Source organism: Eutrigla gurnardus (genome assembly GCF_963514095.1).
Source record: "Eutrigla gurnardus genome assembly, chromosome: 11".
NCBI classification, from domain to species: domain Eukaryota; kingdom Metazoa; phylum Chordata; class Actinopteri; order Perciformes; family Triglidae; genus Eutrigla; species Eutrigla gurnardus.
The window spans coordinates 20,914,777-20,926,771 of NC_139925.1; the positions used below are offsets into that span (position 1 = coordinate 20,914,777).

Here is an 11,995-nt window from a genome sequence, read left to right on the forward strand (position 1 = left end):
CTGGAGAATAAAAAGCAACGAGCCAAAACGGTGAAGGACGTTTTGCTCAGTGCAGCCAGAGCTGCAGCGTGTGTGTGTGTGTGTGTGTGTTTGTGCATATGTGTGTGTGTGCAGGAAACCTTTGAAATTATTCACAATACCAGGCGCTCCTACATTAATTTAAACATGTTGTTTTAAAAGCGTAATTTTTTATGCGTAAAACTTGATGAACTCCTGAATTTGACGAAAGTTTTGATGTTTCTTCCTCTTGACATGGTCAGTTATTTCCCTCATCTGAAAAATCACTGCATGTTTAGTAAAAACAATCATAATAATCACCCAATAAAACAAATAATTTCAACTCACACATCCATTATTTTGAACATTGTGTGTGTTTCTTGGAATGAAGAGAGAATAAAAGGAGAGAAAGGGTCCCTTCTTACCTCCGCAGCGTCGCCCGCCCGTCTTTAATGTCCCCGCTGAAGCAGAAGGAGTGAAAAACATTCGGAGTCACTTTGCTGGTTCTCGGTGAATGAGAGCGACGCGCTGCGGAACAGGCGGCGGTGCCTCGGCGCTGCTGTGCAGCTGAGGATCCTTCAGCTGAATGGATTATCTCCTGAGCTTTGATGTCTCCTGGCCTCACCTCACAGGTGCTGAGCGCCGCTCGGCCTCCGCATTGCCTCCTTTTCCCCGCCGCCGTCCAAAAAAAAAAAAAGGGTGCACCTGAGGGAGCCCGGGTCTCGGCGTGCAGCGCCGGGGCTCCTGCAGCACTGTGTTGTATGCATCATCGTTTTAATAAGCACCGACAACATCCCCGCAGATCCCCGCTTCCAATCCTGCCGGCTGAAGGGACAAAACTTTTCCCCCTCCTCTCCTCGCCGCCTAATCCCAGGCTTTACCAGCTCAGCATTAAGAAAATTCAACTGCAATTTGGGATTAGACAAAATACTCTTATTACAAAAGGTTGGTGCAACTTGATAACTTGATACTTGTTCAAGGGTTTATCTCGGGGTCTTACTCACATCGAGAGAGGAGGGGAAAACAAGAAATGTAGTGGAAATGTCAGAATAACCCGACTCTTTTGTGTTGTGAGGGCCATATTTGTTGAATGGCCTTTTTGCATAATTTAACGGAGCCTGTGTGTGTTTGTGTGCAGAGGAGAGGGGTGATGCTATTTCGGTCAGACCCTCCGCGGGCCCTCTGACTGCTCGGACTTCATGCGGTGGAAATAAAAAACAAGGTGCGTAAAAGTGTTTGAGCTCCGGTCGGCAGCCATGGCAACACAAACCCCAAACTATTAACCTCCAGAAACGTCCCTTCATGACGCATCTGCTCTCTCTACGTAACATCTGTGCACGTTATCACCTCATTGGGACCAAACTCACTGTCCCCGGAGCGGGTTTTTACGTTGGATGTTCCGTGCGTAAAAACATTCGTTCGTGTATATTAAGGTGCGTTCAGGCGCCCTTATCCTGCCTGTAATAAGCAGCATCACCGCTGATATCCAACATTACTTTGGTCACCTATTGATGTCCAAGTTTCTCTGTCAAAGTGCTCTGGTTGATGACTTTTAAGGCCTCTACTTTGATACTCCTCCTCCTCCTCCTCACACACGCACTTAAGTAAAAATGCCATTTCCATCCCTGCAGCTTCTCTGAACATTAGCTCGCTTTCAGCTCCGGCCTCGTTTACAGAAAGTTGATGTTTTATGCAGAGATCCACAAAGGATAGCCGAGCCGGGCTGCATCCCCACGACCCTCACTGACACACGGGCCACAAACGAGCAAAGGAAATACTGTTTGTTTTGTGTGTGTGATGGATTTAAAACACATTTTAAAAAACAACAACAACACATGGACATATAAGATGCAGGATTTGATTCAGTGACCGCAGCGTTTGGTGCTGATTTTTCTCCTTCTGTGGATTCTTCTCCTTCCTCCGCTGTGAGTTGAAGGTCTATCCCTATTAAACTTTACGTCAACCATCCTCAAATGTAATTCTAAATGGGGATTAGACCTCATTAATATTCATGAGGACTGTGTGGAGGAAGAGAGAGAGAGAGAGAGAGGGAGAGAGAGGAGGGGGTGTTTCACAATAAAATCAAAATGGATAAATTCAACTTCTTTCCTCCTTTTCTCTTCCTTACTGTTTGGTGCGATAAAATATTACAGAGGAATTCACAGTAATAACTGTATTAATAGTAAGAAAAGAAGCTGCGGAGGCTTCGCGGCCTTTCAGGAAATGTGTTTCCCGCTGTTTAGAAACTGAAAAGCCGCTTTCTGTCACTCTTCAAAAATATAAAGCCTCATCACAACGATTCCACATTAATGTCTCTATCTTGAAACATTGAGAATCATACTATTTAATTTAATTTAACAACTGAGTTTTGATTAAATAAGACGACACATTTAATGACTGTGTAATTCAAGCAAACACGCCGTTTAGTAGTTTTAGATTTGTTTGAGATGCAGCATTAGTGGTTTTTCTTTTTACAAGACTCCGTGTTTCCAGATCCTCCTCTCCTGCAGAGCCGCGTCCCTAAAAACAATAACAAAATGAGGAATGATTCTTCTGAGTTCCGTTTTACGCACACAGAGCTCACAGTCCGCGTCTCCTGCAGGCCTGTGAAACATTTCCATCTTTTTGTAAACCTCTCTTGCTTGGTCTGGTCTCGGGACCGGGACCGGGGGGGGGGGGAGGAGGGGGTGTAAGTGGGAGTGGGCTCTCCTCGGCTGCCCGCGCGCGCCCATAGGCCGCCCCCGCCGTCCGTCAGCGCGGGGACGCGCGCCGATTGGCTGCAGGAGGCGGATCCGCAGGTGTCCTCCGCTCATAGAGGCGCGGGGCGGAGAGAAGGTGATCAATCTCCATCTGTCTCCATTAGAAATCACCTTAACACTCTGACAGACAACGACAAGCCCCCTGAAAGCAAATGAGTTTGATTTATTTGGCTGCAAAAACACCCGGAACCGCACCGAGGACGCGGCGACGTCCGCGCGTTCATCTCTGCGTCTTTTTCTCCGTGATGCCGCTCCGTTTGCACACTGTTGTTTGCGTTTGAGCGAGGCGGCCGCTGTTTGAGTTTGTGCCCCGCAGACTTCCCACTGCTGGATAATTTTACTGCTGCTCGCCTCTTGCGGCCCGAGGAGCTCGGGAGAAGTGAAGAGGAGAAAACCCAGGTAATGTTTCTTCTCTTTTACTCTTTTAATGCAGGTTATGGTTGAGTTTGTGCGCATTTTGACGCCGAGCAACAAAAGTAAGCGTCGTTACCAGCAGCAGCTGAAGAGTGAAGTCACTTTTAAGAAGGTATTTTCGCGTTAAACTGGGACCTGTTGGGGCTGCATGATTCCAGTTTGCACCGCCGCACCTAAGTGTGTGTGTGTGTGTGTGTTTTTTTTTAGCGGATATCCCTGTTAATCCGCACCGTGGAGGACTCCGACCCGGACTGGATAAACTCAGTCAACTTCCTCCGGAGTAGATAATTTTCATATTTCTATTCCGATTCATTCCTGCGAGTTTTATTCGAGAGCAATTGGCCATTAAAGCATTTGAACCACTTAGCAGATAATTGGAGAGGCGTGTTTTGGTTTTTGTTAATTTATTTCGCTGATAAGAGCCCTTCTGAAACGCTCTCTCCCCGGAGGTCTAATCTAAATTCTAATTGAGTTCATTTGCACCGAGATCTCGCCCTTTCACTCGGCCCGGCTGGGCTGCATGCGGGCTGAAAGCCGCTGGAATACACGTTTGGTTGCTTCACGTTTGGTTTAGGCAGTTAGGAGCTCATTGTTGGAATAATCTCCCTTCACAGCCACTAATTTAATTCACACGTGTATTTTATTCTTCACTCGGAAATCAATGTGATCAGTTTGTCGCTGTGTGAATCCGGATGACCAGAGTGTGAAACGGGTTAGTTTAATGTTTGAGGAGTTGTTGAATAAAGATAAACATTATGTTTAGTTGCGCCAGAGACACAAACAACAAACGGCAAAGTAGGTTAGGCCTAATACAGCCCATAATTAAACAGGCTGCATTTAAAAGCACGCAATGGAGGGAAAACAAAAGGTGTACTTTACAGAAAATATAATTTCAACAATTCGTCTTTTAATCTGATGAAATAAAAAGAAACTGGAGTTTTCTTCTGTCTCTGAGTTCAAATAAACGAGGCTAAAAGTTAATTTATCTTTAAATAAAAAAGACTTATAAGATGTTTCTCTGAACAGAATAATATCCACTGAGTTTCAGGCACATTTATTATCATTTGAACTGGAGATCTACAGGAGCCTCGTTGGTCCAAATACACAGAAAGTTTGACCCGAAACGATGCGAGAGAGACTCCAGACAAGCAGCTGTGATTTTTATAGATCATAAAACCTTCCATAATAATAGTTTACGTGTGTGTGTGTGAGAGAGAGCGAACAGGCCTTCACTCACACACCAAACACACACAGTTTACTCTCCGAGTTTTACTTAAAATACATTTGACCATAAAGCGAATTCAAACTGCAGGGAAACAAGCAACAGAAAATAAAAATAATGTTCCCGGTGCACCCCCTCTTTAATTCTTCTTTATGACTTAAAAAGTGATGCAAGTGGAAAACAATGATAATAATTTACAAGGTCATGCAGACTATTGGCCGTGTAAATGTGTGCGTTACATAATAGAGGCCGATTCATTAATTTGATAGAATTATTCGAGGATTTAAAAAATCTGATGGTCACGTTTTTTTTTATAACAAAGAATAAATTATTCTAAAATACGAATCAGCCTAAATACTGTGCAGGTGTGTTGGTGCGGTAAATTACATAATGCATTAGATAAATAAATGTGTAGATCGACATTTAAAGTGGGCGCGGACGAATAAACACATTTACAGAAAGTCATTGATTTATCGAGTAAAACATTCTTAGAAATAACTTGGATCGTCTCAGTTCTACTCCAGCTAAAGAGAATAAATAAAATAAAGAGGGTAAGTAAATAGGGTGAATAAAGAGGATAAATAAATCGGGTGATAAACGGGGTAAATGTGGGTCTGGATGTGAATCTGTGTGTCCATAGTTGCGGGTTTTCTGCTGGTCTCGGAGCCGTTTGACCCCCGCTATCCTCTCACCAAACACACCACATATTCCTGACGGGATTTAATGATCAGTTTCTCCTCCACTAAGTCAGCATTTGCCACGAAATAATAATAATAATACTAATAATAACGCGATTTCTTAGGAACTTTATGTGGGCCTAGTGATTTATTCCCACTGAATGAATCGTGGAGTAGGACGCGAGCTTCTCATCCGCCGACTGTAAGGACATGAGTGTTGTACAATTAACACTTTTAGGAGTTTCTTTATGGAACAATATTTAATGAATATTCCCGGTGCGTTTTGGATAAAATACACCCAAAACGCGTTGTGTTCTTCCTTAAATGTTGGTGATCTTTTCTCCCGCGTGCAGTGACTTGGATCGGCCCCCTGTCCCGTCAAGCTGCAGCATCGGGGGAAACCGAACCACTGGCCTGAGCTGGGTGGAGCAGTGACCGCCTGTAGCATGATGTCCTACCTCAAACAGCCCCCCTACGGCGTCAACGGCCTGGGGCTGAGCGGCGCTGCCATGGACCTGCTGCACCCCTCAGTGGGCTACCCATGTAGGAGACACACACACACACACACACACACACACACTTGTTTAAACATGAACAGTTTGGAGCAGTAAACTGTAAGAGAAAGTCACTTAAGACGTTGCTAGGCTAATAATAATAATAATAAATACAAACCACTTTGTAAAATAAAATGGTGGTATTTGAAATAAATACATTTAAGTATAACGATGAGTGTCATTATAGCCTAATAATGTCAGATGGTATATAAAGTAATTAAACTGAGTTTACCTTCTAGGCCTACTTTTTTTGGTCCAATTTTGAAAAGAAATATTAAATATGTCTTGTTTGAGTTAAAGTTAAATTTCTCCACAGTAATGAAACAGCAAAAATCTATACAATAATTGTCTCGACCAAAAATAACGAGAACAATCTCAGAGCTTTCATTCCTATTTCTAATATTAATTGTGTATTTAGTCGTCTTATTAACGCTCCTCCGCTCGGTTCTTCCCGCAGCGACTCCCAGGAAGCAGCGGCGGGAGCGGACCACCTTCACCCGCTCTCAGCTCGACATCCTGGAGGCTCTGTTCGGCAAGACCCGCTACCCGGACATCTTCATGCGGGAGGAGGTCGCCCTGAAAATCAACCTGCCGGAGTCCAGAGTCCAGGTGAGCCGTACGCACGCGCACACACGCACGCGCCACAGAGTTCAACAGACGTTGACGTAACGCTGTCGTTGCTCTGCTGTGGGTTTATTTATTATTTATTTTAAAAGTGTGAAGTTTGAGTTATGTATCGGCGTTTCTCTCTGAGAGCAGATCGTCGAACGTCCGTCTGCGTCGTCGAGACGTTGATGTCGTCACTGGTGCTAATTAACGGGAACTCAACATTAGCCGACCGTTAGCTAGCGGGCTACAAATGACTTGTTTGTGTAGTCTAACTTCGACTAATCAGATAAGCTAGGATCGATAATTTTGATACAGTTGTGCCAGTAAATAGGTGTAAAAGCTACTGTATTGTGGAATGTAACCGAATGATTATATAACTAGTGTATGAGGCCAATAATGGGATGATTTTAGACCTGCTAGCTCAGGGATTCAAGCCACCTTTAAAAAAAGAGGATAATAACGGACGTGCAGATCGATTAGACCGATAAGGGTGTGATTTATGACGGGTTTAAAAGTGATACCCACTGGTTTGTTGTTTAGTTACTGGGGAAATAATGAACTGGTTCCTAGTTATATCAGGGGCAGTCTTACTGAACGGTTGCGTTCAGGGGTTTTGGTTATTTATACAATCTCCTGTTGACCCAGCTTTTTGTTTAAACTCTCATTGAAACGCTTTATTTCATGAAGAGGTGCAGATAAAACTGAACAAATTGATAGAAACAAACCTACATTTCAGATAACAAAAGCTTATTAATAATGTGAATCAGTTGATTATGTCATTGTTATTATTGATGCAGCCTCACTGAAAGCTGTGTAATTTGATCTGAAATCTAGCCTACTGAAGAGTATTTCAGCAGAAAAGGTGCTGCTGCACTACGATGTTGAACAAATACGACTCTTGAAAGGCGTTCGGGGGGAAAAACAATGTGAGTTATTCTCAGAATGTGTGTGTGAAACAAAATGCTCTACACGATCCTACCCTCTCGGTGCTCTAGAGTTACCCTACTGTGTGGTGAAACCCAATAGCCTGTTATCTTAGAGCCGTCTACCAGGTATGAAATTAGACCCCTGGCTGGTCCGAGCCAAGGGGCCGTGGTGGAAATGAACCTTGATGGCTAATAACCCTCAATTTTCCTCCATAATGTACTCCCAGCATGGCCTAGGAGTATCTTCTTCCTCTCTATGAAATGCTGAGGTTGTTTGTGTGTGCGGGTGCTAACTCCTGGCTGGTGTTCACCGTTGTAGGTGTGGTTCAAGAACCGGAGGGCCAAGTGTCGCCAGCAGCAGCAGAGTGGCAGCAGTGCCAAGGCCAGGCCGCCCAAGAAGAAGTCCTCTCCGGCCCGGGAGAGCACCGGCTCTGAGAGCAGCGGCCAGTTCACGCCTCCCGCCGTCTCCAGCACGGGCTCGTCCTCGTCTTCGTCCTCTTCCACCAATCACACGGGCCCGGCGGCGCTCAGCAGCACCTCTACCTCCATCAGCACCGTCTCCTCCATCTGGAGCCCCGCTATCTCCCCCGGAAACGCTCCCGCTCCTGCGGTGGCCCCACTCCCCGAGCCCGGACCTCCTTCTAACGCCTCCTGTATGCAGCGTTCAATGTCGGGCTCCGCCGCCGCCGCCACCTCCTACCCCATGTCCTATAACCAGACCCCCGGCTACGGCCAGGGCTACCCCACCCCGTCCAGCTCTTACTTCAGCGGCGTGGACTGCAGCTCCTACCTGGCCCCCATGCACTCCCACCACCACCCCCACCAGCTCAGCCCCATGGCGGCCTCGTCCATGTCGGGCCATCCGCACCACCACATCAGCCAGTCGTCAGGCCACCACCACCATCACCACCACCACCAGGCCTACGGCGGCTCCAGCCTGGCCTTCAACTCCTCCGACTGCCTGGATTACAAAGAGCAGACTGCAGCCTCCTCGTGGAAGCTCAACTTTAACACCACAGACTGCTTGGACTACAAAGACCAGGCCTCCTGGAGGTTCCAAGTCTTGTGATCAGGCTTTTCTTCCCCCCCTTCTTCCCTCCTTGCTCGTCGGCTCCCTCTTCTTCTTTTTAATTCCCAGACTAGCCTATTGCTTGTTTTTAAAGACAAAAAGATTTTACCCAGAAGATAACCATACGATAACAAGAAATGCTCTGCAATCGGACTCTGTTTTTCCTCCCTCTCGTCCTCCATGTCTTTTAATAAATAAAAAAAAAGAAAGAAGAGAAACAGTTCCTCAAGTCCTGTGAAGAGAAAACATCAGGAGCAGTTTTGTGACGATGAAGAATGGGTTTTTAAGAGGCTCATTCTTGGATGACTTGAAGAAACAAACTGTTTTTCAAAACTACAAAAAATAATAATTTCAACCAAACTCCTTTAACCACCAGCTCTCTGGATGGGAGGAATATTTTCCCCTTTGGTGCACCGACAGGAACTGCCCGCTGTGCCCTCTTTACCTCCAAACCCAATCAAATCCTGTATAGTTTTTATTTCTGAAATTTGTTATTTTAGGATGACAAGAGATTTTTAGTCAGCTACGTCGAGCAGCTGAAATATGTAAATATGTATTTGGGTCAGTTACAGTGACCATGTTTAGTTGGTGTTTTTTTTCTGAATTTTAAATTGTTTATTACAACTTTGGGAGAAAAAAAAAGAAAAAAAACTGTATGTAAATCTTTCCAAATATTCCAAAGAGAACAAATTGGCCATAAAGTTCAGCTTTTATATACGTTGTTTTACTTCGAAGAAAAAAAAATGTTTTGGCAGTTTGAAATGTCTTGAGAGGGAAAACGCTAAATCTCAAACATAGAACTACTCTGGGCGTTTGTCCAGGTTACAGTTTGTTTTCCGGATATTATTATTCTAACCTCTATACATTTTCAGAGCAGACCTCCTCTCTTGGGCATTGTCGTGATTATTGGACATGTTTGAACCACAGCACTTGGCTTGATACTGGAGTCAGAGCATTTTTATTTTTGGAGAGGAAATGTGGATTTATAGCTCCAAAATGTTGAATGTATCTTTAAGGCGAACCACCCTTACATACATGTTCATCCAATAAAGATCCCTTAAGTCATATTTATTTTTCTGTCTCAGTTTGATTCCCAACAAGGAGTCACGTTTTAGTTTTTTTCTTATTTTGTTAGATGTATGTAGACCAGCAAATTACAAACTCAACGTTCCTGTTTTCTCTCATTTGAATTAGTCACACTTTTATTTAAAAGCTTGTAGATTTAGCTCTTTCCTAATTATAAGGGGTAAATGCAAATGAGTCCATAATTAATACAAGCCGTGAACGCGTGTAGGCCCCGCATTTCCATTTTAGAGAGCAGCCGGTTTTAATCCTCTCTGACTTAAATTGAAACACTAACATCTCCCCTCGCTTTAGGGAGACCAAGTGTCTTTTTTTAAACCGCGGCGTTAAAACGCCCTAAATGTTGAGCCGGGAGACATTTGATCGAGGCGTAATTGAATGCAGTAATGGCGTGATAATTACTCTGCGCCCTGAGTTGGTTTCTCCAAAATAACCTGCAGGAATTTCACTGCGTCTGATGCGGTAATTACGTAGGTGGGGCCAGGTTAGGGGGTCATATGTAGGCCCGTGCGTGTGTGCGCGTGTGCGATGCTCGCGGGCATAAACGCATTATAACAGAGGAGCAGGGAGGGGGCGTCACTTCTCTGGCAAGGTTGTTTTGGCCGAGCTTGTTTTCTAGCCGTGAAGGCCGCACCGAGCAGAGGACGCGATCAAAACAACAGGCTTCATGCAAATGATGGAAAAGAAAAGAAACGGCCGTCCTTGTGAGAATAAGTTCCCCAAAAGAACAGCTGGGGTTCCGCCTGTTTGGATTAAGACGCATACGAGTTGTTTCCGCTAAGAAACGAACGAACCTTTCAGTGTCCGGTCATGAGGCCGTATTCTTCCACGAGGGAGGCGTCTAACTATTTCCTCTGATCATTTTCTGATAATGAATTGTTTTGACAAATAAATGTAAAAAGTCATATTAAACTGCCCAAACATATCAACTAGAATCACAACACAAAGAAGAGCAGCAAAGTCTTCGGCAATGAATCATTATCACAATAGTTGGTAGTTAATTTTCTGTTGATGACTCATCGAAGAATAAACTAACTGTTTAATAGCCTTTACTTTTCACTGAGTCACGCTGACTTCATCTGATCCTGATCACATATCAGTTAGATCGATACACGTCTCTATCGATACAGGCCTCCTCGTGCCTCTCTCTCTCTCTCTAAATGCAGGTCGCAGCAGCTGATTAAATAGCACATTCAACATGTTTGCGCCAAGACGCGTAAACAGCGCAGACCCCACGAAATGCGGTGGATTTGTTCCGATTAGCATCAACAAGCGACCAAATCTCGTGGGATTATTGATGGAAGGAGAGAGAGAGAGAGAGAGAGAGAGAGAGAGGGCGAACAGCGTTTGTGACTAAAATCCCGTGATTCAACGTTTCCTCTGAGGACGTGAAGCTGCAACATCCGGGACATTAGTTAAACAATTAACCTGCGGACTTGGTGCTAAAAGGAGAACACGTCATGACGACCTTCTTCCTTTGAGGATATTTTGGAGAGAAACTAAATGAGAGAAGTGAACGAGAATAAAATAGGCTGCTCTGTAGATACTTTTCATCCTGATATAATTGACGCGTAGTTTGTTTCCAACATGCAGAGAGAAACACTACAACAAATCTAACATAGGGGGTTGTGCAGCAGCAAAATAACAAACTGAGATGACATGACGTCCCGTCTTGTTTGCAGGGAGGGAAACACTTAGAGCCGCATGAGCGCCCTGCATTCAAAAGGCAAATTATTACATTTTCATCGGGATTTCCTGCAGCTGTTTGTGCAGCAAACTGTTTCTCGTAGTCAGTATTCAAATATTTCGCATCCTATTTGTCATCAAACACGTTATAAAAAATGCAAATGTAGGGTTTTTTCCCCTCTCTGTGTGTTTTAGGCCAGACGCTGAAAGAGGCGCCACTTTAATTTACTTTAGTTTCAAACTCAGCTGCTAAATTAAATTCAAAAAGAGAGAATATTTCCCCCATAAAAATATAGAAGTATGAATGAAAAAAACACTTGCAAAGATGGAAATTACATTTAAATTGAGAGTGCTTCATTTTACAGCAAAGAAAACAAGCTGAACAGACATTTGAACGAACAAAAACAAAATGTGCATTTTCTCATCATTTTGAGTATTTATGTTTTAAATTAGAATGAATGCTGAATGTCGACAGTGCAGCGTGTTACTGTAAAAGACTCACACACACACATTAAGTCTGCCATTATTAAATCAGGCTGGTATCTTTAAACATCTCTCAATCAACAGACAGATAAAAAACATCTTCATGGAGAAATAATGATCAACCTCCTGTTTGGATTATAAAAACAAGGACAGGTGATGCAGTAAACATTTTATCATGAACAAGAGCATCAAAATGTGTTATTTGTTATCTCCTTCTAAACTTCCTTCACATTTATGGGCTGAATATTCATCAGCTTTTTTATTTATATATTTATTTCAGATAATCAAAATCAGAAAAGCCAAATATGTTGTATTTTCATCATGTGAACCGCAAAGAGAGGAGCGAGAACCAAATATACACTTTTACCCATAAAGGTTTACGATTGGTCATAAGCTGATGATTTCATCTAACAGCCAAATAGTTTTGTTCTTTTGTTATCACATTTTTTTAGAGATCTAAATTCTTGGAAAGCTTTGAGAAGATTGAAGATGAACTCAAGAGTTCAACCGGCATAT

The 11,995-nt window shown here is 43.6% G+C and overlaps 1 protein-coding gene across 2 annotated transcripts; it reads left to right on the forward strand.

The window, feature by feature from the left end:
* The first annotated feature begins 1,200 nt into the window (after nucleotides 1-1,200).
* Nucleotides 1,201-9,276, forward strand: otx1 (orthodenticle homeobox 1). Of its 2 annotated transcripts, none has more exons than XM_084021279.1 (4): nucleotides 1,201-1,219; nucleotides 5,423-5,612; nucleotides 6,081-6,232; nucleotides 7,478-9,276. In XM_084021279.1, the coding sequence occupies exons 2-4, from the start codon at nucleotides 5,516-5,518 to the stop codon at nucleotides 8,225-8,227; spliced, it is 999 nt and encodes a 332-aa protein (XP_083877405.1). In that variant the 5' UTR covers nucleotides 1,201-1,219; nucleotides 5,423-5,515; the 3' UTR covers nucleotides 8,228-9,276. The 2 variants fall into 2 exon arrangements, with proteins under 2 accessions (XP_083877405.1, XP_083877404.1); XM_084021278.1 differs by lacking the exon at nucleotides 1,201-1,219 and adding an exon at nucleotides 2,893-3,155.
* Nucleotides 9,277-11,995: the final 2,719 nt, after the last annotated feature.